Source organism: Rhinoraja longicauda, chromosome 13, assembly GCF_053455715.1.
Source record: "Rhinoraja longicauda isolate Sanriku21f chromosome 13, sRhiLon1.1, whole genome shotgun sequence".
In the NCBI taxonomy this organism is placed as follows: Eukaryota; Metazoa; Chordata; class Chondrichthyes; order Rajiformes; family Arhynchobatidae; genus Rhinoraja; species Rhinoraja longicauda.
This window is the reverse complement of record NC_135965.1, coordinates 14046410-14073640: the sequence shown is the minus strand read 5'-3', so window position 1 is coordinate 14073640 and position 27231 is coordinate 14046410. Positions and strand designations below refer to the sequence as shown.

The 27231-nt window shown below is 40.0% G+C and overlaps 1 protein-coding gene across 1 annotated transcript in view; it reads left to right on the top strand.

Moving 5' to 3' along the window:
• Positions 1–27231, top strand: part of atr (ATR checkpoint kinase) — an 83318-nt gene that overhangs the window by 45945 nt on the left and 10142 nt on the right. Inside the window, exons 27-42 of the mRNA XM_078410415.1 lie at positions 1535–1742; positions 7596–7774; positions 8202–8366; positions 9574–9665; positions 10474–10565; positions 11508–11685; positions 11773–11958; positions 12834–12993; positions 14795–14977; positions 15724–15866; positions 17677–17774; positions 18430–18668; positions 20994–21128; positions 23861–24061; positions 24931–25074; positions 25993–26143. Of these exons, the coding sequence (XP_078266541.1) occupies positions 1535–1742; positions 7596–7774; positions 8202–8366; positions 9574–9665; positions 10474–10565; positions 11508–11685; positions 11773–11958; positions 12834–12993; positions 14795–14977; positions 15724–15866; positions 17677–17774; positions 18430–18668; positions 20994–21128; positions 23861–24061; positions 24931–25074; positions 25993–26143 (2554 nt within the window). The remainder of the gene's footprint in view (positions 1–1534; positions 1743–7595; positions 7775–8201; positions 8367–9573; positions 9666–10473; positions 10566–11507; positions 11686–11772; positions 11959–12833; positions 12994–14794; positions 14978–15723; positions 15867–17676; positions 17775–18429; positions 18669–20993; positions 21129–23860; positions 24062–24930; positions 25075–25992; positions 26144–27231) is intronic.

Below are 27231 nucleotides of genomic sequence, written 5' to 3'. Positions count from 1 at the left end.
GGTGAAGGGCAGTCATGGCAGGCCTCCTGGCAGCCCTATGAGACCGGAGATCGGCTGCGTGCAATCTGTTCCGAATTGTCTGGGCAGAGAGCCGTCGGCCATATCGTCCTGCAAACCTTGACTGCAAATCTGTAGAAGACAGCCTACAGTTCCTAAGTGCTGACAGGGTGAGGAAACGGTCTTCTTCGGGTGTCGTCTTCTTGGGACGCCCACTTCGCGGCCTGTCTCTGACATCCCTCGTTATATGGAACTTGGCCTTCACTTTGGAGATGGTACTAGGGCTCACTCCAAATAATGCCGCAACTTGGTTTTGCGGAACACCAGCTTGAAGTTGCCCTATCGCACGGGCCCTATCCAGATCAATCAAACGTGGCATGCCGATTCTTGAAGCAGACACCTACTGACCACTGTAGCAGGGCCCATGCTCACAGATGCTGCCAATCAGGTGCCAATCAGGCACCTGATTGTCAGCACCTGGTGGTACCAGAAGCTCAAAACAAGAGTCATTAGCAACAGCAGAATAAGCTGTTTGGCATTGGCAGAGAAGATTTGGCAAATTTTTCATGGGCGCAACCCATATACTCAGCTCTGCTGCTTATCCCACAAATGCATGTTCCTTACAAATGTGGCACCATTTAAAAGGGGAATAAACAGGCTTTCCAACGGTATAAGATTTATTGCCAAGAAGCATTGTTACAACAAAGAAATAATCTACCAAACACAAATGTCCTTACTTTTTGTGCTATGTTTATATATGTCTAATTGCCCAACTTGCTGGGGAAGATATGTGAGGTTGTTGATTCTAAGTTTTCTTGAATCTATTGCCAGTATCAGATTTCAAATGCTCAGCACAAAAAAAGTTGTTATAGTGTTGCTCACTCTCAATCTGATTAAATCCTCTGTTCAGTGAATCAGTTATAATTAGTTATATTGTCATAAAATTATATCATCTTGCCCACACCAACCAACATGTCCCATGTACACTAGTCCCATCTGCCTGCATTTGGCCCATATCCCTCTAAACCTGTCCTATCAATGTACCTGTCTAAATATTGCTTAAATGTTGCGATAGTACCTCAACTACCTCCTCCTGGCAATGCGTTCCATACACCATCCTTTGTGTGAAAAGGTTACCCTTCAGATTCCTATTAAATCTTTCCCACCCACACCTTAAATCTGTGGCCTCTGGTTCTCAATTCCCCAACTCAAGGTAAGAGACTCTGTGCTACTTGATCTGTTCCTCTCATGATTTTGTACACCTGTGTAAGATCACCCCTCATCTTCCTGTGCTCCAAGGAATACCCTGCTCAATCTCTCTCCAGAGCTCCGGCCCTTGGGTCCTGGCAAATCTTCTCTGCACCTTTCTAGCGTGATGATTTTTCCTATAACATGGTGTCCAGAACTGAGCACGATACTTTAAATGTGGCCCCACCGATGTCTTCTATAACAACGTGACCTCACAACTTCTATACTCAAGTTGAGTTTGTTGAAAAGTTTTTAATTCAATATCTTGCGGATTTTATTTCTTCTTCAGGTCTATTGTGAGATGATGGCAGTTCTAAAACACGATGAGTCCTGGGATAGGAGGTTGCAGGACAGTGCTTCAGACCTGATCCAGTTGAGCACACAGACTGTTTTCTCCATGTTGGATCATCTTGCACAGTGGTCTAGGCACACACTTCAGGCTCTCAGCTCTGATAAAAGTGGAGGCAGGTCCAGCAGGGACAGAGGAGGCCCTAATGGTGAGTTTTTAAAACAATGCACTTCTGATGGTTTCTCAAGCAATAGCGACCTTCTCTAAGAAATTTATTCTTTGAGAGGTTTCTGGCTGCTGATGTGACAGGAAAAAAACAGTGAGAAAGAAAAACTGCTTCAACAAAATCCGAAAAATGGAATTTTAAAAAAAAGTTACAAACGAATGCTTTTAAAGGAAGAAGCTTACTTTAGAATCCAGATTACTTTTTCCTGAACATCTATTCTCTTATTGGAGAAACAAGGGGGTTTACGCAAATGGGCACAAAGTGCTGGTGTAACTCAGTGGGTCAGGCAGCGTCTCTGGAGAATATAGATGGGTGACATTTGGGGTTGGAAACTGAAATGTCACCTGTCCTTGTTCTCCAGAGATGCTGCCTGGCCCACTGAGTTATTCCAGCACTCTGTCCTTTTTTGTAAACCAGTATCTGCAATTCCCTTTCTACATTTTGACTGCTCCACTGTGAAATCTCAAGGCACGTCTACGTTGAAGTCAAAGTCAAATTTATTTATAACAACCTTCGTTGACCAAAAACAACCCTCGTTGACCAAAGTGCTGTACATCAGAAGAGGTTCTCCTCTCTCTGACGGGAGTTCTGTGAGATCCTCTCACTGCAGAACTACAATTCCAATTGGAACAACCAGCAAAGGTCAACACAATTCAACAGTCACTTTCCATATAGTACAATGTTGCAATTTACGAGGCAAGTCAAGAAAGATCATGATCTGTGGTAGGATGTACACAGTACAAATAAACTGTGTACACCCTACCATACCTCTATGATTCGCGCTACTTTTCCAGCTTTCTTTCTCTTTACCTCCAGTCTGAAGAAGGGTCCCGACTTGAAACATCACCTATCCATGTTCTCCGGAGATGCTGCCTGACCGGCTGAGTTATTCCAGTACACTCTGGTTCTTACTGGAGTGTGTTATTCATTTTTGAAATACATGCACAGAAATAATGTTTAGTGGGAGGTGGTGTCCATTAAATGTACATTTTATTTGTACTGTGTACATGCTACCACACATCATGTTCTTTCTTGGCTTGACTTGTAAATTGCCACATTGTACGATATACAAATTGATTGTTAAATTTTGTTGACCTTTGCTTGTGGTTCCAATTGGAACTTGTAAGGGGTTTCTGCGCCGAGCTTTCGCCCGACCTAAGGTCCCCGTGCCTTGCTCTGATCCCTTGACCAGGCCGCGCACACTGGTTCCCCGTGAGTGGTTCGACCCACTCACCCCCTACGGTTCTAGACACTGGACTTAGATGCAGGAGCGTTTATAGTGCAGAAAAATTCAACCAGACCAGATTTGAAGACCAGGGTTTAAATGGAAAAGGCTTTTATTGAGCGCTTGGGACTATTGTCCATGAATACTTATACAGTTCTATAAGACATATCTATAAGACACATACCGAATTACATGAATACTTTTGACTATGAATCATAAAACGCATAGTTCTACAAGACATATACATGAATACCTTTTACTCTGAATTCTAAAACGCACAGTTCTACAAGACATATACACGACTGTAAGATGGGGAATGTACGACACATCGCAAAATTGACCAACATGTTGTACTTCGTGGTCCGGTACTTGTACCTTTGTTGTGACTCTGGAAGGACCACGAGTACACATGTTTATGATGTTATCATGGTGGAGCTTAACTCCAGGCTGTTTATTCCAAGGCCGCCTGGATTCAGAGTGACCGCCTAATCACCCCAATCACTTATATACACAGGCATACAAAGTAGTCCTTGGATACACAAAGTAGTCCCAGCAATATCACAACATCCCCCTTGTCTTATATATTACAACATCCCCTTGTCTTATATAAAATTGTTTTCTTTACCATTCGAGGGCTAAAATATATTTAACAAACAAAATCAAAACACCATTGCTTTTTGCAAACAAAACCAATAGCACAACTAAACACAATTAAACACAATTGCTTTTTTCGCCATCATGCTGGTCACTCCTCTGCGGAATTTCACTCCTTGCTGGGTGGTCACATCTCCTTGTGGTCACTCATCTCCCGGTGGTCACTCACTCCGTGTGGTCACTCCACAGATATATACATTTATACAAAAGCATCAAATATAATACATTAAGCTTTCAGTACACAGATCACTACACAGGTCATTAAACACAAAACATTCATTTTGTTCCATATCTTCCCCTCAAGAAGACGTGCTGTGTAGATCAAACGTAGTGTAGGCTCTAGATGCTCCACCACCATAATTTGCCTGCCACTGATGGCCTCCCACTGCTGGGCTGGCACTGCTGGGCTCCCACTGCTGGGTTGGCACTGCTGGGCTCCCACTGCTGGGTTGGCACTGCTGGGCTCCCACTGCTGGGCTCCCACTACTGGGTTGGCACTGCTGGGCTCCCACTGCTGGGTTGGCACTGCTGGGCTCCCACTGCTGGGCTCCCACTGCTGGGCTGGCACTGCTGGGCTGCCACTGCTGGGCTGCCACTGCTGGGCTGCCACTGCTGGGCTGGCACTGCTGTAAATCGCGGTGCGCTGGCCCCGCCCACAAGTGCTCCCCGGCAGCTGCCGTTCAACTTTTCGAACGCGCTGCCGCTGGCCCCGCCCACACGTGCTCCCCGGCCCCGCCCACAGGCGCTCCCGGCAGCTGCCGCTCAAATTCGAACGCGCTGCCGCTGCCTCGGGCCCAGGGCCGTCCCGACTCTACGGTCGACGTGCCTGGGTAAGTACGCAGTGCCTCGGCCTTACCGGCCGCTGCACCTCCGCGGGTGGTCGGTCCCTCCGGTCGCCGACCCCCTCCGGTCGCCGCACACCTCCGTGGGTGTCGGTCTCCTCCGGGGCTCTCCCGGTTGCCGCACACCTCCGTGGGTGTCAGCCTCCTCCAGGGCTCTCCCGGTCACCGCACACCTCCGTGGGTGTCAGCCTCCCCCGGTCGCCGCACACCTCCGTGGGTGTCGGTCTTACCGGTCGCCGCACACCTCCGTGGGTGTCGGTCTCCTCCAGGGCTCTCCCGGTCGCCGCACACCTCCATGGGTGTCGGTCTTCCCCGGTCACCGCACATCTCCGTGTGTGTCGGGTCTCCGGGTCTTCCCCGGTCACCGCACATCTCCGTGTGTGTCGGGTCTCCCGGTCTTCTACAGTTGCCGCACACCTCCATGGGTGTCGGTCTTCCCCGGCCACCGCACATCTCCGTGTGTGTCGGGTCTCCCGGTCTTCCCCGGTCACCGCACATCTCCGTGTGTGTCGGGTCTCCCGGTCTCTCCCCCGCGAAGCAGTCGCAGGCTTCTAATCTCGGGCCTACACAGGTGCTGGGGCGCGACGTGAGCCTACACGCACCTCCCCCAGCAGCTTGCAGCGTCACGTCGGCAACTCGGCGCCGACTACTGAGCAGGTAACTATACCAACTCACACTGGCCCTGTCGGGATGCACTCCAAACGTCCCGTACCGAGCTGGAAATTTTTATTTTGTTTTGTTTCCCTTCAGGGCTTTTTTTTCTTCTTTTTTTTCTTCTTTTTAACCTTTTCTGCTCGGGCATGCTTCATTCCCTCCCTAGGCGAAACACCAAGCCGCTGCCACCATGTTGTTCTTCGTGGTCCGGTGCCTGTTGTACCTTTGTTGTGACTCTGGACGGACCACGAGTGCACATGTTTAAGATGTTATCATGGTGGAGCTTGTACTCCAGGCTGTTTATTCCAAGGCCGCCTGGATCCAGAGTGACCGCCTAATCACCCCAATCACTTATATACACAGGCATACAAAGTAGTCCTTGGATACACAAAGTAGTCCCAGCAATATCACAACACAACACATATTCCTTTACACACCCACGTTTATTCAAACCACCCTCCCCTCTACACTAAACTATGTCCAGGATATGCAGGATCTGGGTACATGCTCACCATGGGGCTATTACTGGGGTTACTGGCTGTTCGTGCTACTTCTCCGCTGCTTTCCGTGAGGGTCGTGCTTGTCCCCTGAGTTTCTTCCTTCCGTTTCTTGCGTTCCTTGCAGGTATTCTTGCAGTATTTCTTCTCGAGTTGCGTGCCGGTTCCTCTCTCTTGCACTTCGCTTCTTCTTGCCTGTCTTTTCTTCCTCCTGCATCCGTTTGACTTGAGTTTAAAACCCAAAAGTCGTGGCCAGTTATACTATTCTGACCCGTCCTATCTCCCGCCAGATCTTGGGATCTCTTTGTTTAAAAGATATGTATGAGTTTTCTCTCTGATCTGCGCTTATGTCCGGGGGTACCGGGGATGGCCAGACGGTGTTAATTGGTATTTCGTTGCGAGGTGATGGGTTTAACTGGTTTCCCATCACCTACCAGGTAGTTTTCTATGGGCTATTGTGCCCCCTTAACGAGATTAACTGTGTAGGTCGGATTGGGGCATTGTGAGTATGCTGATGTCAACGCCCCAGTGTCTGGACTTCGATCTGGTTTCGCAGGTTTCTGCATGGCCAATACCCATCCATTGTTCTGGCCGTGGCTTTGCAGAAACCTAGAGACTGGGCTGTAAGGTTTTTGCTCTTGTGGCTGGTCACGAGGTCCTGCGGCCATTTTAGGACCCACAGATTGTGGCATCCCTTGGTAAACTGACCGCAGCCTTTCTCCGCTATCAGACCCAGTCTCCCATTTAAAATGTCCAAACTGCAGCTCTTTGGTTCGGTGTTGCTTTCAGAATGAGGGAAAACTTCTCAAATCTTGCAAACTGCAGTTCCAGGATTCCATCCCCATGCTGTGAAATACAAAGTCCTGAACTTAATTTGATTTGTTCTGCTGCGGGACCCCCACATGTAATTTTGTGGCGAAGATCAATCCTGTTGTGGTTTCCCACCTGTTGCACTGGGGAATCGCCTCTTGAATCCTGTATCAGGCCAGACAGGCAGACTGAACGATAATAGAGCAGAGCACGATAGACCACACGACCCTAAAAACCATAGTATGTCATGGCACCATTTTAGTAGGCAGAAACTTGCAGAAACATTTTTAAAGAAAAATAACAAAAATCTGTGAATTGATAGATGAGATATATTCAGCATTTTTATGGTATCATCACACATACTGTTCCCCCAAAACACTGATTACACTGCGAGAGGCAGAGCGAACGGCGGGTTTTGCCTACTAAAATGGCGGATGTTACGGTCCTTTGCGAACTCCACTTCAGTATAGGTGATTTCAACGGAGTGGTTCATCTTGCTCCTCTAGTATCTTTGGGCAGACCTTCCCCATTGCTCTTCCTAAAGCCCAGTTGCTGTCCAGGCCACTCTGCTGGACTCTTGCAACATAGATCAACATAGAACTTTTTCATTCACTCCCTACACACTTGGGGGCAATTTTGCAGAGGTCAATTAACCTACAAGCCTGTACATCTTTGGGATATGGGAAGAAACTCGCACAGTCACAGGGAGAGCTTGCAAACTTTACACAGATGGCAGCCAAGGTCTGGATCAAATCTGAGTCTCCAGCGTTGTGAGGCAGCAGATCTACCAGATGCGCCGCCCAAAAGTTTCAAATATGAACAAATCAACCAATGTGTATAAATGTGTTGTTATATTCTTGCCTTAGTAAAGACAGGAATGGGCAGGTGTGAAGGATTACAAAAATGTATCTTGCATTGGTGATGGGAGATTCACATCATAGAAACATTTGTGTAGCATCAGAACAACTGTTGCTTCATTTTGAAGATGCAAGTGATGTGTGCAATATTTATTTTGATTAATTTCATTTTGTTCTTATCTGCTTATGAATAAAATACATTTTTTTTAAAGCAATATGTGGTTGTGCCTTTGGAGATAAGCTGTGTATTGGACAAAATGTGATTGCCTATTTGAAGTTTTACTTTTTTATTGCAGTTTCAAGCTCTCAATATAAAGAATATAAAAACGTCACTTCCTTTCTGGACCTCATACCCCAGGATCTGCTTGCTAAAGCTTCTTTTCGATCCAAAGCTTACACCCGTGCAGTGATGCACTTTGAGTCTTTCATTACAGAAAAGAAAGAGAACATTCAGCAGCACCTTGGATTTTTGCAGGTCAATGGAGTAGATAAGTACTAAAAACTTGCCAAATTGTCAGTGATTGAGAAATCTAGAAATAAATCTGTTATGTTTCAGCATTTTTAAAAATCTCATAAAGCACAAAGAATCTACATCCTACTACTCTCTGGAATTGGGTCATACGATCTCAAAAGGAATTTATTAATTATTGTATTGAAAGAAAATAGTTCTCCTCACCCCTCACAATAGAGCATTGTGCTTTATTAATATTTTCAGTGGTTTCTGTTGAATACAAACTATAATCTCATTCTCAATGGAAGATTAATCATAAGTTTGGTGAATGTGAAATGTCCACAATATTGTCTTAAAAAGACAGTTGTGATAAAGCCCATTAAAAAGTTGTGCATATTACTTGTTCAAGCTGTAACTGGACATGACAGGAATGTTCTTGTTCCAAGTACAGAAGCTATATGCTGCAATGCATGAACCAGATGGAGTGGCTGGGGTTAGCGCAATTCGTAAAGGGGAACCATCTCTCAGGGAACAAATATTAGAACATGAAAGCAGCGGACTGTTGAGAGATGCCACTGCATGCTATGATCGAGCTATTCAGTTGGAACCTGAAGAGGTAAATGTCAATTTTTTTACAATTGAAAATAATTGGATGTAAACTACAATTGTATGAAACTGAAGCTCACATTGATTCATGAAGATCAGTATTATGTTAGTGATTCTTTATTACAAATTGATTGTTCCTATAGCTCGGCAGGTAAATGCATTAATGTGCAACTGCACAGGCTTGGCTGGCCTAGATTTGATCCCTCCATTCTAAATATGCTAAAAACAACTGGATCACTTGTATGGCAATTGGCTTACTATGCTTTAAAGCCAGGAAATGTCAGAGGATGAACATTGATCAGCTGGATGGGCAGAGAAAAGGATTGGCTTTGGCTCAGCAATGATCTTTCTTTTCTTGTGATTGAATAATAAGTTCATGAGACATAGGACCAGAATTAGCCTATTTAGCTCATCGAATCTGGTTTACCATTCAGTCATGGGTGATCTATTTTTCCCTCTGAATTCTCCTGCCTTCTCCGTGTAACCTTTGACCCCCCTGCTAAACAAGAACTGACCAATCTCCACTTCAAAAATGCCCAATGACTTGGCCTCCGCAACCATGTGTAGTAATGTATTCCACAAATTCACCATCCTCTGGCTAAAGAAATTCCTGCTCAACTCCATTCTACAGGTACGTCCTTTTATTCTGAGGCTGTGCTCTCTGGTCTTACTCTTGGAAACTTCCATGCTATTTCGGTCTTCATTATTCAATATGTCTCAATGAGATATCCCCTCATCCTTCCAAACTCCAGCTAGTACAGACTAAGAGCCATTAAACGCTCCTCGTTGGATCATTCTCGTAAACCTCCTTTGGACCCTTTCCAATGCCAGCACATCCTTCATCAGATATGAGATCCAAAACTGCTCACAATATTACAAATGTGGTCTGTTCTCGTCTATTCCCATGTGTATTTCATGTCCAGACTCATTCCCCAGGAACAGTTTTCCTCAATGGTATTTAGCTGATGTGAACAGTGATTCGTCAGGTCACTTTGCTTTCTACTATAGAAAAGTATACTATATCTTTGGTATGCTTTTCCAGAAAGTACCCAACACCTTGACATTGATTAAATGCCATATTATGTGATCTCAATCCATTTAATTGTTGAGTTTGTTTATGTATATGTGATCAGCGTAATTCAAGTAATGCTTATGAGCACTATATATGGTTCTTGGAAGGACTGGGTTGAAAGTGCCTTTTTTTTCTCTCAAATCAGATTATTCATTATCATGGATTGATGAAATCTATGCTTGGGCTTGGTCAGTTATCCACCGTCCTCACTCAGGTTAATGGAGTGCTTGCAAGCAGGTACAGTCTTAGTTTACTCAACTTTTTAAATATATTACTCATGGAGAGAGTAAAAAAAAATGCTGAAATCACTTCATATTAGTGAGTTCTATATTTTCAATACAGCACTTGGTTGCTGTTAAATCCAGTTGTTCAACAATTACTGTGAAGGGTATGGCTGGCATTGATCAAATAAATGTGGTCTCTGGGGCATCCTTAGCTTTCACAATCATGTAACTAGAAATGAGAATGATTTTTTAAAAGACATGCTGTGGTGTTACTGAGACAAATGTAAATTAAATGACAATATTAATTAACCTTGGGCTCCTTGAAAATGACTTTATATTGGATAATTGAATGTACAGGTAACTTTTTTAAACAACAAACTTTATAATGAAATTATTTAACTTTCCTCTTAGTCAATCACTAGGTTAAAAAAAAGCAAATTATTTTATTTGTACTGCTCAAGCTAAAATGATAAAATAATGTAAATAAGTGCAGATTATGTGGTTAATGAAGAGTGGATAATTATTGAACTTCTGAAATTGTTGTCTTATGCAAACTTACGTATTTTTTAGGAAGAATCATCAGTTCACATAAAACAAGATATATAAGATTTGTGTCCTTAAACTGTTTAATCTTTAAGATTTTTCTGTTGAAATAAAATGGGGGAATTGAATTCTTAACTGGGTGGAAAGTAAGATTTTTTTTAACATTTCCACGAACCTTCATAAAAAAAATAACCTCACATTCATTTATTAAAGCCAGTACAGTGAACAATAGTTTGTTTCTTGATAAGATGAAATTGTATTACCTTTGTTACTTTCAGGCCTGAATGGACCACTGAACTGAACACTTACAGAGTGGAGGCAGCTTGGAAACTGACCCAGTGGGAGTTGCTACAGAATTATGTAACTGCAGGTAATAAAGGGGGTAAAATAAAGGTTAGAATGAAACATACAATGAGTAACTAAAACATCAGTGCATTGCTGAGGTAAATAATTCTTGTGTTTGCAAATAGTAGTTGGAGGAAATATTTTACATATTCAGGCCTTGATTCAGTCACATTTTCTTGCACATTCTATGCAGAAAGTGACTGGGATTTGAATTGCCCGAGCAAATTGTAGGAAAAGCTAATTCAGAATTAGTCTTTGAAAGAGAATTAGATAATTGGATGAAAAACAAGGACAAAATTTGTGAAAATATGTATTATATAATGGGTGGACAACTGAATTGTTTATTGAAATGTATGGAACAGACTTAATGGATCAAATGCCTTCCACCTGTTTTCTATGATTCAAATCAATTAAGTATTTTACGGAATAAATCAAATTGTATTTCAAGAAGTAAGGGTTTGGGATATGATTAGAACTGAGAATATTAGTCAGTAACAAACAGTATCCCAACAGAAATGGCACAAAGAGTTCATCATCTCCAAATTACCTTCCATCCATGTTGACAAGCAGCTACTGCCTCACCTTGCAGAGTCTGTTTGTCCCACTTTGACCTTGTTCATCATATTCACCTCATCAGCTACCCAGGAATGCACTGAAATGCAATGGAAGCAAGTCATCCTGGACCATAACTGATAAATTGTGGATCATAACAATAATTGAATATGGAAACCAGAATGTATGTTAGACCATTGTTTGAGTGATCTCTAATTAAAAATTTATTTTCTTACTTTTTTTGATCTGGATATTTTCTATTTTTGCTCATAAATGGTAGATATTTCCAGTGAAATGTTTATAAACTACAAAAAGCATAGCAATCAATCTCTAATGGTCCTGCCGCAAATGTCATGGTTGTTGCTTTAAGTTAAATAATATTTCCTTTGGCCTTTCATAACAAACTTTCTTTCAGAGCAGAAATCCTGCACTTGGAGTGTGAGACTTGGCCAGCTTTTACTACTTGTTAAACAGAGCAATGTGGAGGGCTTCTATGAACAGCTGCAGGTTACTCGAGCAGAACAGATTGTGCCACTCTCTGCAGCAAGTTTTGAACGAGGGTCGTATCAGCGTGGTTATGAGTACATTGTCAGGTATCATTGGGACTGAGATCACTTCATATATTTCTTTTCCAGACATATTACTGCCTTATTAACTTGGGATAAAATTTGTTTGTTCAGGTTACAAATGTTATGTGAGCTGGAACACAGTGTCAAAGAACTGTTTCACCAACAGCCCACGAACCAGAGGGAATACCACACGCATCCTCTTAATTGGCAGGCTCGGCTAGAAATGACTCAGAATTCCTTTCGTGCAAAGGAGCCACTCTTGGCATTGCGCAGAGCATTGCTCAGTGTCAATAAAACGTATGTTGATATATTTTGGTTACATTTTTTCTGAAATGATACATTACTCCATAAGCGGAGCAGTAAAAATATTTGAAAGAATTTCCCAGGATAATGAGGGCTGAGGTCGGGATCAATTCATTGTACAATAATTAAAATGATGCTTGTATTTATTAATATCTTATTTAGGTACTTTTAAATAATGCTTTAGACCATACTAGTACTGTATGTAAAAAGAAAGTGTGAAATTAATTCCATGAAATGGCATAAAAACCATCAGGAAAAATTGGTAGGGCCAAATATGAATTATTAAACTTGATTTACTCCCCATTTGGACACTGCAAAAATGGAAACCAATGGTGATGGCATTTAGAAGTTTATTAAAGTAATTATTTTGGAGTCATTTATGATAAAAGCATTTGTGCATCATTTCAAAAGAAATTTCATCTACATCATACATTGTACCGTAGAAAGGTTAAAATGCTGGATGTTGTAACTTGTATATGCCTGATCTGGTTTCAGCAGTACTGTCTCTGGCGAGCAGCACTGAAGCCCCAGGTCTCTCACCGTGGTAAGGAGACACTTATCCCAAGCGTTATTGGAGCATCTCCATGACATGAATTGCATCAGCAGAAGCATGGGAATAGTTAATGGGGAAGGAAAATATCTTGCTTTGATATGGGACTAAAGGAAAATAATATTATGTGGTTTTGAGAAGGACCAAAATTATGTCTTTGAATTGTTAAATATTTCTAATATAAGGATAGTGGGAAGGTGGAGCTGTGGTAGAAGATTGACTGTGATCTTATTGAATGATGAAGCAGACTTGAAAAGAGAACATGGCCTACGAATGCTTCTACTTGTGTATTTACATTTTAATATGTGAATTTTATAAGGGCTGACTACAGCAAGTTGGTTGGAGAATGTTGGCTGCAGAGTGCCAGAGTTGCCAGAAAAGCAGGACATCATCAAACTGCATACAATGCCCTGCTTAATGCTGGAGAATCCAGATTACCTGAGCTTTATGTTGAAAGAGCAAAGTGGCTTTGGTCCAAGGTATGTTCAAAGTTGACAAACCATCATTTGCAGATTTTATGAGAACAGGGAAAGAATTGGAGAGATCATGTCAAATGTAAATTGGAACATTAATGATTTTTTTGTATATTGGCAACTATATAACCTCCATAACCTGGCCCCATCCTACCTGACCGACCTCCTCCACAGGCACACTCCCACCTGCACCCTCCGCTCTGCTGTTGCCAATCTCCTATCCCCCCACATCCGGACCAAACTCAGATCCTGGGGGGACAGGGCTTTCTCCATCGCTGTTCCCACCCTATGGAACTCACTACCCCAAAACGTTAGAGACTCCTCCACACTCACCACATTCAAAACATCGCTGAAGTCTCACCTGTTCAGTACTGCCTTCAACCACTGAAGGTCACCTCACCTTCTGTCTCCTTTCTCTGTTTGTTTATTTATTTACTTATTTATCTATTTATTAATTTCCCTATGTTCTCTAAATCTCTGTAAAGCGTCTTTGAGTATATGAAAAGCGCTATATAAATAAAATACATTATTATTATTATTATTATTATTGGTTTCAGGATATTTCAGAATAAAAATTCAGCTATTAATATGTAAAAATCCTCTTGTGCACATTAAATAAACTAAAATCAAGTCTACTGTATTTACACTAATAAGACAAATTTAATTTTATCCCTAGAATAATTCAATTTCACACTCGCTTCAACTGATAATTGGTGAAGCAGTTCTATCTAACGACTGCTCTATTGAATAATTGATGTTGGCTCCTCTGGAAACATTACCTTATCTTTACCTATAGTTGGCATGTGATTTTGATTGCAGATTCATGAATCTGTATATCTATTTGTTTGTCCATCTCAGTGTCAGACAGTGTAAAAAAAATCCTGCTCCTACAATCAAGCAGCCATTTACATTAATCCTACACTAATCTTATTTTGTATTGGAAGGAACTGCAGATGCTGGTTTAAACCGAAGATAAACACAAAAAGCTGGAGTAACTCAGCCATTCAGGCATCATCTCTGGAGAGAAGGAGCCTTCTAAAGAACAGTCACGACCCGAAACGTCACCCATTCCTTCTCTCCAGAGATGCTGCTTGTCCCACTGAGTTACTCAAGCTTTTTGTGACTAATCTTATTTTGTTCTCTCCACATTCTCATTAACTCTTTCACCAGGGATGATTTACAGTCACCAATTATTCTACCAAGGCACCTATTTTTATGGGTGGGAGGAAGCCAGAGTACCAAGATGAAACCCACATGGTCAGGGAATGTGCAACTTCCAAAGATCCCATGGGAAGTCAGCATTGAACTGTGCTGCCATCCATCTTCCTAATAGTGTCTTATTTAAAGCTGCTTTCTTCACATATAACAATCATATATTAAAGATGTGACAACTACAGTTATATTCAAAAACTAGAATCATTGCTGTTATGCCTGATAGTAGTCTATTTGCTATTCTTTTTATTGGCAGTGATTCATTTAGTATTCATTTTCCCACTGAGTTCCACAGTTATTAATGAAAATCCTACTTCAATATATGCCAATATGACTTTTCTATACCTGTTTTCTTGTGGCACCTTTGACTGGTACTGTTGGTCGCTGGTACTAATCATTACCTTTTCACTTCGTATGTGCTTGCTTTATATTACAGTTTGCAAAGAGAGTTTTAATATTAAAGGCCAGGCTAGGAATGCAGTATGTTTATATAAAATGTTTAGAAAATCTTTTAAAATCAATGTTGATCACATTGATTCACTTTGACATCATCATTGAATCCTTGGAAACTCAGTTGTTTTATTTTTGCTTCCAGGGGGATGTCCACAAAGCCTTGATAGTCCTTCAGAAAGGTGTTGAGTTGTGTTTTGGAGAAACAGAAACAGAATTAAGCAATGACAAAAGCTGTTTGATAAAGGGGCAAGCTACATTGTTGGTTGGACGGTTCATGGAAGAGACAGCTAATTTTGAAAGCAATGCCGTTATGAAAAAATATAAGGTGATCTGCAATGCCTCTGTGGTTATTTTTATATTATGCAGCCACTACTTAGTTTATGAAGTAAATTTGGCAACCAGTTCTCGCCTGACTTTGGAATAAAACTAAATAAAGGAAGAAAAGGCACTCCACTTTAATTTGGGTTCAATTACTCTAACCCTGCATTATAGTTCTTTAAAATTGTAGATTAAATGCGATTTAAGTCATTACATACCATTTCTATAAGCTGATGGGGAGAACCATGAAATCTACGTTACTAATTTTATTACTTATTGTTCTACACAAAGCACACTTCTAATCTTTTCTCAACTGTTCGGGTAAATGGTTTGCTCGTAAGAAAGATTTAAAAATAAATGAGAAACCCAGAGGCACTCTTGCACTGCATTTTGATTTAAGAAATAGATGAGCTTCAACCTCGCCCAGGGAATGGAACATATTGCAAGACAGAGTATGGAATTTTAAATGGGTTTTTAAAAACCAAAACTACCAAGATTTAACATTTTATATTTCATGGTCTGATTACAAAAAGGTTTATGTTTATTTGTTGACTGATTTGAAAGTAGCTTTGTGGAATACAACTAAAATAAATAGTGCAGGAACACATTTTGATGTAACTGGACCAATATGTTGCAAAGACTTCATCTAGATTATTTAATTAACTTGGTAACTGGGTGCAGATGTTGCTTTTCATTTAATTAGTTTACTGCTATTTCCTTCAATTTCAAAAATCTCCAATGTAATCTTTACAGGAAGTGACCAATTTATTATCAGACTGGGAAGATGGACATTTTTACTTGGCAAAATACTATGACAAACTAATGTCAATGGTAACTGATAACAAGATAGAAAAGCAAGGAGATTTAATTCGCTATATAGTCCTTCATTTTGGCACGTAAGTCGCTGGTTCAAGTGAACCTTGTGTTCTTTAAAAGCAAGTTGTGAATATGGTTTACGTGAATTTAGCTTTTATTTGCTCATAAAAGAGTGTGAGGTCTGTAGGAAACTAAACAATTTTATTTCAAAATGCACACTAAAAGCAAGACCTTGACTGTACATTGTTGTAGAAAGATACCCCCCTATTAGGTATTGGTTTATTATTGTCACATTTACTGGGGTACAGTGAAAAGCTTTTGTTTGCATGCTAGCCAATCAACTATTTTATACATGAGTACATTCAAGCCATACATAAGTACAACGGATAATCTGTGGAGAAAAAATCTGATTGCAGAATATAGTGTTTTCTGCAGAAAACAATGCAGTTGCAGAGAAAAAGTCCAGGGTCTGTGAGGAGTTGAGTTAGAAGATAGAGCCTACATCCTAGTTCATGAGAGGATTGTTCAGTAATCTGAAAATGGCGAGGAGAAGCTGTTCCTGAATCTGGTGATACATGCTTCCAAGCTTTTGTATTTTCTGCCTGATGGTAGAATACGGAATGACTGGTGTGAAAAAAGGTCCGTGATTATGTTGGCTGTTTTTCTCAGACAGCATGAGGTGTCGACTGGAATCTGATCTGCATCATGGACTGTGCGACATCCACAACTCTGCAATTTCTTATGGTCTTGGGGAAAGATTTTCCCCAACCAAGCTATGAGATCCAATAATATGCTTTCTACGGTGCATCTGTAGAAATGGTTTAAATCATTGGAGACATGCTGCTCTTCCTTAGTCTCCTGAGGAAGTAGAGGCGTTAGTGTGCTATTTTTGGCTGTAGCTTCAATCTAGTTGGACCAGTGCAATTTTTGGGTCATATTTATGCAAAGGAACTTGAAGGTCTTGACTATTTCCTCTCCAATGCCATTGATGCTGATTGTGGTGTGTACTCATTAGTTTTCCAGCAATGTGTTGTGTCAGTATAGTATATTATAGCAGTATAGTGTATATGTCTCTCTAAACCTGTCCTATCCATGTAGCTGTCCAAATATCTTTTAAATATTGTTGTATTACCTGCCTCAATTATCTCCTCTGGCAGTTTGTCCCATAGACCCTTGACCCTTTTTGTGGAAAAAGTTACCCTTCAGGTTCCGATTAAATGTTTCCCTTCTCACATTAAACTTGTATCCTCTGGTTCTTGATTCCGTTTTATTCCTGAGGAAACCGGCAACACGTTCCCTCTTCATCGACCATTATTCATCATTGTTTTGTGAACAAATACACCAACCATTTTTTGTAAAGCAAGTGCCTTGTCAGTCATATGTCAGTGAATCTATTTGGTGAGTTGAGAATGAATGTTGGTATGGACAATGTTGGTATGGACAATGTTGGTATGGACATGCTCTTCTTGCAAAAAAAACTGCCATTGGATCATAATGTTCACTTGAGGGCAAATAGTGTCTTCATTTTAACACATCCATTTATGTACGTTTATGCTGTAGGGAAATTGGATTTATAAACTTGCTTGAAAATGATGGTAATAACAACTGAGCAAAGCCTAGAATTTAAAATGGTTCTTGATCCCAGATCACAAAGCCAGATGATTCTCAACTTAATTTCATACATTCAAAATAATGATTGTCCGGATCATCAAGTATCCTTGTCTTTTTACTTTCCTCAATGCTGCAGGTTATCTGACAGCTAGTACATAGATCTGTAATCGTCAAAAAATTGAGTTGGAAGTGAAAGTATTTTAAGGTCACAAGAAATTGTTCAGGCAATATTACTGCATATAAATAATGCAAAGTATATTTCCAAATATTAAATAACAGGTCTCTGCGGTTTGGAAATCAATTCATCTACCAATCCATGCCTAGAATGTTATCATTATGGCTTGATTATGGAGCAAAAGCCTACGAATTGGAAAAGGGTAGGAACATTTCTTTTTACTTCTGTTGTGGCTCATTTTGTAGTACAATGCACCTGGGTCAAAAATTTGCAAGTTCACTCCCACTCCAGGAATTCAAAAGGTAAAATCCAGGTTCACCCTCGAGTGAAGTATTCCAGCTGCTGGAATTTTGAGCAAAACACAGTGTTCCAAGAACTCAGCAGGCTAGGCAGCATCTGTGGAGAGAATGGACAGACAAGGTTTTGGGTTAGGGCCCTTCTTGAGAAGTACTGAATTAGGATGTGTTATCTTCTGAGAGTCCAAAATCCCACCTGCTCAAGAAAATTCCACCCATCCCTTTTGCCCTATCACTTCCACAATTGACACCATTTTGGAAGGAGTTACCCAATGGTACTTGGACAATAATTAATACACAATCAACATTACAAACCAGATTGTACAGTCATTATCATATTTTGTGTTTTATATGGAAACTGATTCATTAGTTTGTTTTATATTATCATAGTGAATACATTTTAAAAGTGCTTCATTGGCTATAATGTGTTTTGAGATGTCCTGAGGTCATAACGCTAGATAAATCCAAGTTTTTTAAAAGTCTGCTTTAACTGGGAAGCAAACTAAGTATTGACATAACATTTTAAACAATTTCAACAAATATCAATTCTTCCCTACACAGCATCGGGACGCACTGCTGATCGCATTGCCATGAGAACAGACCTTGAAAAAATTAATAAAGTGATTGAGGATCACACAAACTACTTGGCTCCTTACCAATTCCTAACTGCATTCTCACAGCTGATTTCACGCATATGCCATTTCCATGATGATGTGTTTGCTCGACTGAAAGGTATTATTGTGAAGGTTTTTGTGGCCTATCCCCAGCAGGCTATGTGGATGATGACGGCTGTGTGCAAGGTAATTAAGTGATGTAGTAATAACAAAGACGTACAGGTATGTAGGTTAATTGGCTGGGTAAATGTAAAAATTGTCCCTAGTGGGTGTAGGATAGTGTTAATGTGCGGGGATCACTGGGCGGCACGGACTTGTAGGGCCGAAAAGGCCTGTTTCCGGCTGTATACATATGATATGATATGATAACATTGAAAATGATTTTCTCTGTTCAATATCAGGGAGTGGTGTGATTTGAAGTACAGTTAAACACCCTTCATCTGCCATCCCATTCTTGAGAAATACCAGTGGTTTTGCATCTAGTTCACCTGGTCCTGTTTCCTGCACTCCTTTTAAATACAGTGGGTCCCTGTTTCCTATGCATTTTTAAAACTTACTGAGTTCACTGGAAGTGTGGCATACTGCTTTGTAACATCTTAAAAAAGTGAATTGAAAGTGTGTTGAAGTGTTAATACGAGTAAGATTGAATACTTCAGATAATCTGCCATTCCGGCACTGCTCAAGCCCTGGGGTGCCAGAAGTTTTATTGTATTACATATAGTGATTTAAAAGGAAGCGAGATACATGCATATCAGAGGATGGCACTATTGAGACTATATTATCGGTTATCACGAGTTGTATTGAAATTCCATCACAATTGGGAATGTTAAATTCATGTAATTAAATAAAGCAGGAATGTATGGGTAATATCGTAAAAGATGCTGCACAGGTGTAGGATTGTCATAAAAACCTTTCTATTTCATTCATGATAAAGGAAGGAAATATACAGTCTGGTATTGTCCAAACTGGCATGAATGTCACACAAGATTCATGGCAATGCAGTTGCATCTATGCTGCTGCCTCAAAGGTTGAGAAAGACCTTCAATCAGGCATGTAAAATTTCTGCGTTTCCGCGGATTTCAGCGTTTTTAAAATCCATTTTCCGCGCTTTTTGCATGATTACCACGTTTTTCACTTTGCCAAAATTGCGTTTACCATCGGAGAAATCAGATCGGAAAATAAAATAAACGATGTATAGACTTGTAATGAACACTAGGGTTCCGTTAGGGGTTCCGCGAGAAATCCCCCGCACCCTGGAAGTCTCACCAAAAATGTGGCACCTAGGCTGGGCAAGGCAGCCAATCTCGACCTCATCAAGACTTCCACAGCTGATCGGTGGGTTGAATTTGCAACCTGCGGCCGGGGCTCTGGAACTCCAGCCCAGCTGGAGCCGGCACGTCTATCCCCATAGCCGACTTCCTTGGCCAGCTGGATAAACCAGCAGAGCTCTGGAACCAAGAGTGCCAGAAAATCAGTGATGGAACTGTAATGAGTAAATATTAAATTTCAGTGCAAGATTATATAACTAAATTAATTAAGACGGGGTTAAAATATAAAACACAGCAGAAAAGCCAATTACCACCTTTTTGGGCTGGTTATCAATTAATGTGCGAATGTACTTCAAAATGTTATTAGTATACAGTGCCATATTCACATTATTTTGTAATGTCCGTTTTTACTTTGAAATGCATTAAGAGGCTTGTAACTGGTAAACCCCCCCTGTATGCCTCGTGCAAGCGCTCGGCTCTTTTCCTCTTTTTTACCTCACTCACATGCTTGTTCAATTAATTACTGACCTAGCTTATCCACCACAAATTCTGATGTGGGACGGAGGGATAAAAAGCATTTATTGACTGAGTACCGTGAATATGGAGGAGGCTTATGAGGGGCATTCATGAGGTTGACAGGTTTGTTCATCTGGACTCAAATTCTAAATAATAGTTTAATGAAAACAACGTTTTTTCTGTCCAACAACCTTACCACTGAATGCAATGTGTTTAAATACCATTGTATACTCCTTATTAAACTTTTAACTTCCATCCTTTCCAAAAAAATGTTGCCCATGCTATAAATATTGGAAACTAGACCGTGGACCCGTTGGGCCCAAACCTCTCTCCTGCATTGGTGCAGCACCCTCTCCTCCCCTTCCACCCTTCCCCCTCTCACCCTCTCTCCCCTCCCCACTCCCTCTCCCCCCTTCCCCCCCCCACTCCATCCCCGTTACCCCCCCTCCCTCCCTAGGAGATAGATTTAAACTTTAAAATGTGAATAACTTAAAAAATATAACACCGATTTCAATGAAGCTTCTTCCATTAACACCAACGGGACGACGGTGAGTAAGGTGGGCCTAAAATTATCGCGCTATCATGTATCGGTTTGGCTGTAGTTCAGCAACAAACAAACAAGAGTTTTAGTGTATAGGTATTGGTAAAAACATGATTTGTTGGTTTGTTTTGTTTCCATGAAGTAGGAATGGTGTACAACAAGTAAAAGATTTGTTTTCTTTTGCAGTCATCTTATGTGACGCGAGTGAATAGGTGCAAGGAAATCCTTCAGAAGGCCATTAATCATGAGAGCCGTTTAGGCAAGTTTGTAGGAGATGCCACTCGTCTCACTGAAAAGTTGCTGGAACTTTGCAATAAAACGGTACATACCTTTTATTTTAGCATTATTCATGTGTATATTTCACTTCCTGTTTGTTAAGATTGTCCAATGATCTTAATAAGTAAAGATTCACAATCCTAAAATTCGGTGAAAATGCCCTTGATCAGAGTATTTATAAAATTAAGGTGTAAATAGGATAACATTTCAAACCATGATTCTCCTTCCTTGTTATCACATTCTTTAAAATGGACTCTATTATTTATCCATCTCCTGATGTAAGGCTCATTTGATCTATGGTTTCCTAGTATCATTCTCCCTCTTTTAACTAATGGGGTTACTTTTACTCTCTAATCTGTGGAATCTGTTCCATAATCTGTAGAATTTTGGATGATAACAATCAAAGCATCCACTATTTCTAAGGATATCTCTTTTAGTATTCTGGGTGCTGAAAAAGCCCAAAGGATTTATTGGCTTTCAGTGCCATTCTTTTTTTTTAACTAGAAACAAATATTAGTTTCCTTTTAATTCTTCCACTTCATTAGATCATTTGGTTCCCTTGTATTTCTTGGAGATACTTTAGTGAGTGTATGAAGGATGGAAAGGAACTTGAATTGTGTATCCATATTTAGTTTTTCTTGATATCTGCAGTGAATCTTAGGTGTACATTTCCTTGAGGAAGGTATTTTGGTTGAAGTGTTGTCTTGCTTGGGGAACGATAAATTGTATTTTCATCAAAAGTATATCTCCCACATCCAAGGATGTTCAAATATTTTTTTAATCAGCTGGAAGAATGTAGATGAATGAGAATGGACACTATAACCATTCTGGACGATGCACACTGTCGCTCGCCCCATTCTGTGTGTGACCTAGATTTGGATTTGTTCTATGTTTTTTGAGAATCATGTTTGATGTCCACAGAGCATAGACAAAAACTTTATTTTGAAATTGCTGTTATTATATTTTTTAAGTTTATAGAGCAGAGGAATTTAGGAGTGCAGGTACATGGTCCTTGACAGTGCCGTCTCAGGTAGATAGGGTGGTCAAGAAGGCTTTCGGCACATTGGCCTTCATCAGACAGAGTATTGAGTATAGAAGTTGGGAGGTCATATTACAGTTGTACAAGACATTGGTGAGGCCACATTTAGAGTATTGTGTTCAGTTTTGGTCACCCCGTAAAAGGAAAGATGACATTAAGCTAGAAAGGGTGCAGCACAAATTTACGAGGATGTTGCCAGGACTCGAGGGCATGAGCTTTAGGGAGAAGTTGAACAGACTAGGACTTTATTCCTTGGAGCATGGTAGGGTGAGAGGTGATCTTTATAGTGATGTAGAAAATCATGAGAGGAATAGATAGTGTAAATGCACAGTGTCTTGCACCCAGAGTTGAGGAATTGAGAACCAGAGGACATATGTTTAAGGTAAGGGGGGGAGGATTTAAAGGGAACCTGAGGGGCAATGTTTTTACACAAAAGATGGTAGGTGTACAAGCTGCCAGAAGAGGTAGTTGAGGCAGATAGTCATGCAGTATGGAAACAGTCCTTCAGCCCAACTTGCCCACATGTCCCATCTCCACGTCCCACCCACCTGCATTTAGTCCATATCCCTCTAAACCTGTCCTGTACCTGTCTAAATGTTTCTTAAACGTTCAATAGTACATAGAAAAATAGAAAATAGGTGCAGGAGTAAGCCCTTCGGCCCTTCGAGCCAGCACCGCCATTCAATATGATCATGGCTGATCATCCAGAATCAGTACCCTGTTCCTGCTTTCTCCCCATATCCCTTGATTCCACCACAATTACTTGCCACAATTACTATCAGAATGCTTATTTGGACAGGTATATGGTTAAGATAGGTTGAGATGGATATGCGCCAAACACAGGCAGGTAGGACGAGTGTAGATGGGATATGTTGGTTAGGGTTGGCTAGCTGGGCCAAATGGCCTGTTTTTACACTGTATGACTCTATGATTCTAAGTTATACCATAGGACAATACAGAGCAGGATTAGGCCCTTTGACCCATAATGTCTGAGCCTAACATGATGCCGACAAACTAATCTCATCTGCCAGCATATGATCCATATCCCTCCATTCCCGCATATCCATGTGCCGATCTAAACGTTTCTTAAACATCACTATTGCATCGGCCTCCACCACCACCTCTGCCAATGCATTCCAGGTATCCACCATCCTCTGTTGGGGGAAGAAAAAACATTGCCCCGTACATCTCTGTTAAACTTTGCCATTCTCTCCTTAAAAGCTATGCCCACTACCCTTTGGCATTTTCACTCTGGGGGATAAAGGTGCTGACTGTAAACCTTACCTATGCCTCTCATAATTTTATATACTTCTATCAGGTCTATGCTCAACCTCTGGCGTTCCAGAGGTAACAATCCAAATTAGTGTGAAGTTTGTTCAGAGGCATTCTTTAAAGGTTTTGCAAGTTTCTAATTGAGGTTTTAATTTCCCCAAATGATTGTCAGTAGAGGGAATAAACTGACTGAATGAAATCAGTTTGATGACTCTCCTTATCACAATTTGTCGTACCTGGTGAAATACTTTTTTTATCAGTCCTATGGCAAACTCAGGATTGTATTCTATATTCTTCTCTAGATTATTTTGGTTCAGACATTCCAAATTGGAGCAATTAATATTTAGCTGTAAACTAATTATGAGGAATTGATCTTTTAAAGTTCAGGTTTTAAATATATATTGCACACTGGAAACTTGAGTTTATAATAGCATTTTGTTTGATATTGCAACATTTCTCTTTGTAGGTGGATGGGAACAATACAACTTTAAGTATGAGTGTTCATTTCAAATCGCTGAAGAGACTGGTCGAAGAACCAGCTTTTAGTGAAATCCTTATTCCTTTGCAATCTGTGATGACGCCGACTCTCCCATCAACTCCAGGCACCCATGCAACTCATGACCCTTTCCCTGGTCACTGGGCCTACATTGCTGGTTTTGATGACACGGTAAATTGTCAATTCTGCTTTTTATGTACCCTTGTTTCATAATGTTAATTATCAAACTGACCATCTTTGTTGGTTTAGGATGAAATGTACCTACTGCATGAGTGGAACTGTTCTAAACAATGCATCTTCAAACACTGGCAAACTTAAGTCATCCAAGCCTTTATGTTGCTGTTATTGGTAACTTGTGTATTATTGAAACAGTAGTTTAAAAACAAGTTTTGCACTCCTGAACATTTTTCCATTTGGTATTTTGTTTGGGAACAATATTTAAAATAGGTTTTATCAATCTATAATAAAAACCATCCTTTGTGCTACAAACTTTTAATAAGATTGCAGAACTGGGTATGATGCCAGTCTGTGATCTGACAGCATTCAACTTATCATTGATTTTTTTCAATACACCAGACCATGGTATTGAAATTGTGAAGTCTGACACTTCTGCCTCAACCTGCGATTTGGGTAAATGCAACCTTTGTCTTTCATGAGCAGTTTTTTTTTTCTTTTTACTTAAATAAACCTTTGCTATCTGGGTGTTGACTTCTCTATTTGATTCTTAAGCTTGTTATTCATCTTGCATTGTGACTTAGTTTCCAGTTCTCTGATATATTTTGTAACATATTTTACTCTGTTGGCTTCTGATATTTTTTAATTCCTGTGCCCACCTCAATGGTTTCCTTTATGGAAACTTGATTTCAGTTGTCACACTCTAAGTGTACAGGCTAACACTTTGGACCAAATTTTTCGATATACCAGTGTTTGATAAATAGGAACTTCTTATAGCTTGATATGATACATAAGATATGCACATTTTTTATCTAGCGGTCCTGAATCCTGCAATCAGCTGTATACAGTCTACCTTCTTACTTTAGGTGGAAATATTAGCTTCTCTTCAAAAGCCAAAGAAAATCACTCTAAAGGGTTCTGATGGGAAGTCCTACATTATGATGTGTAAACCCAAAGATGACCTCAGGAAAGATTGTCGTCTCATGGAATTTAACTCTCTGATTAATAAGGTACAGTATTTGAAATGTTAATATGATAATTGGAAAGGGACATTCAATGCATATTCAGGAAATATTGAGTGTTAAGAAGTTAGATTATTCAGTTATATAGTGTTTATTATCAAGTAATCCATGTAGTGAATGTCAGAAGTTTGATAATATTTTATTGTGGATTAATTCATGTTCGTGAAGTGGAGTCTAGTCTGTCGTAGAAAATATAAGGGATTGGATATTATGCATTATCTAATACTTATTCTGTGTAAGATAGATTATGTTTTTGCAGTTTTAACTGCAGTAAAATAAAACGTTTGCATTTAATCAAACTGTAGTGCCTTTCCTCATGTGGTTTCCTGTTGCTTCAGAAAACTAGCTGATAACTGGCCAAGGCTGAACAATGCAGTTGATACGTTAGGGTTTGTAATCATATCTTGATCAAAGTTTTGGTTGTGGAGGATGATGGTTAGAATAGGAGAGACTTGGGAGATTTATTACCTTGGATATTTTAAATCTTTTTTGGGTAACTCCTGGAATTTTAATTGTGTAGATTATGTGAAATAGAAACTTGTGCAAAACTCTTTGTCTTTGTTTTCATTGGCTTTCATGTGGTGTAATGAAGAATATCACATTTGTTTATCAGCTTCCTAGGTATATTATTTCTGATTCAATATCCAACAAAGTAAGCTTTCTGTACTGTTGGAACGGTTAACCTTCAATTCAACATGGTTCAACGATTAGGATTGGGTTCCCCAGAAGCAAGATAGAAGCTTAAGAGGAAAGGAGCATTTTGGAGTCACTAATGCATGTGTGAAAATCAGTGATTTTTCATCTTAAATCACAAATTAGACTTATATTATTTGAATGGTAATTATTGATGAATTAATATTTTTAAAAGAGAAAGGTAATAAATTTGGATCATCTGACAATTGACAGTGCTTACGAAAAGATGCAGAGTCTCGCAGACGGGAACTTCATATCAGAACTTATGCAGTCATTCCTCTGAATGAGGAGTGCGGTCTGGTTGAATGGGTCAATAACACTGCTGGCTTAAGACCCATTCTGAATAAGATGTATAAAGAAAAAGGTAAGAATTTAACATATAATCCTATCTTGCGTAGCTATATATAATCACTGTCTTTGATGATCTGTAATTGATTACAATGTGCTCTGATATGTACTGAAAGTACACTGTGCCAGAATCTGTTCGCACAGATCATAAAAAATTAGTAGTGCTGATGGATTTGGGCAATTTTCATTCTAAATCAGTCTTGCATACTTTTCTGATATTTTAACACCTATTGCAAAATAAGTTACCACATATTATGGTGGAATTCTCATTCATTCTGGTACGTTACCCTTGATGTTAATATCTCCAAAATATGAACAGTTGTAAAACACACAAAATCCATCTGAAACAAGTTTCCAAATGTTGATCTGAAGGCTATTATTAGTCTTATTTAATTGCAGAATGACCAGGTTTTACCAATCCAATACTATGCCTTCAAAGCAGCAAGTGAGGTTATAGGAGGCCACAGATCTTAGGAGAACAAAGGAATAACTCACAAACTGCACCTTTGTTCTCCTAAGATCTGTGGCCTCCTATAACCTCACTTGCTGCTTTGAAGGCATAGTAAATATATTCACATGCAGATTGTATTTGTTTTCCGACAGACTTGTTTTCTCTGACTTGAGAACATTTTCCTGTACTTGTTGACTTGAGCATTTGGTCAGAACAAACTAGTTATGGTTTACTGATCTTTTCTGGTTAGAAATGGATGAATATAGATGTGAATAATGTGTGGAAGGAGAGGGATCATGTAAACACAAGTATAATGACCATGACAATCTTTTTCAGTGACATGTATCAATTCTACATTGAATGTGTAAGTTTAACTTCCTTAAAAAAATTAAAAATATAGCCAAACATAATAACCTGAATATTTTGAACAGGTCTGAAATTGAACATTTTTGCACAACTAATTTTTCCATCTGCTCCCTCCCACTGCCACCTTGAATTGTTTCTTTAATTGAGCATTGTCTATCTGAACTACAGACCCACTGTGGTTCGAACTGTTGGCTAAAGAGAGATTGCAAGACCTATGCTGGACCAAACCCATTTTCTTTACAATGTTTCACTTTCAGTTCAAACTCTCAATTTAACAAAATCTGAAG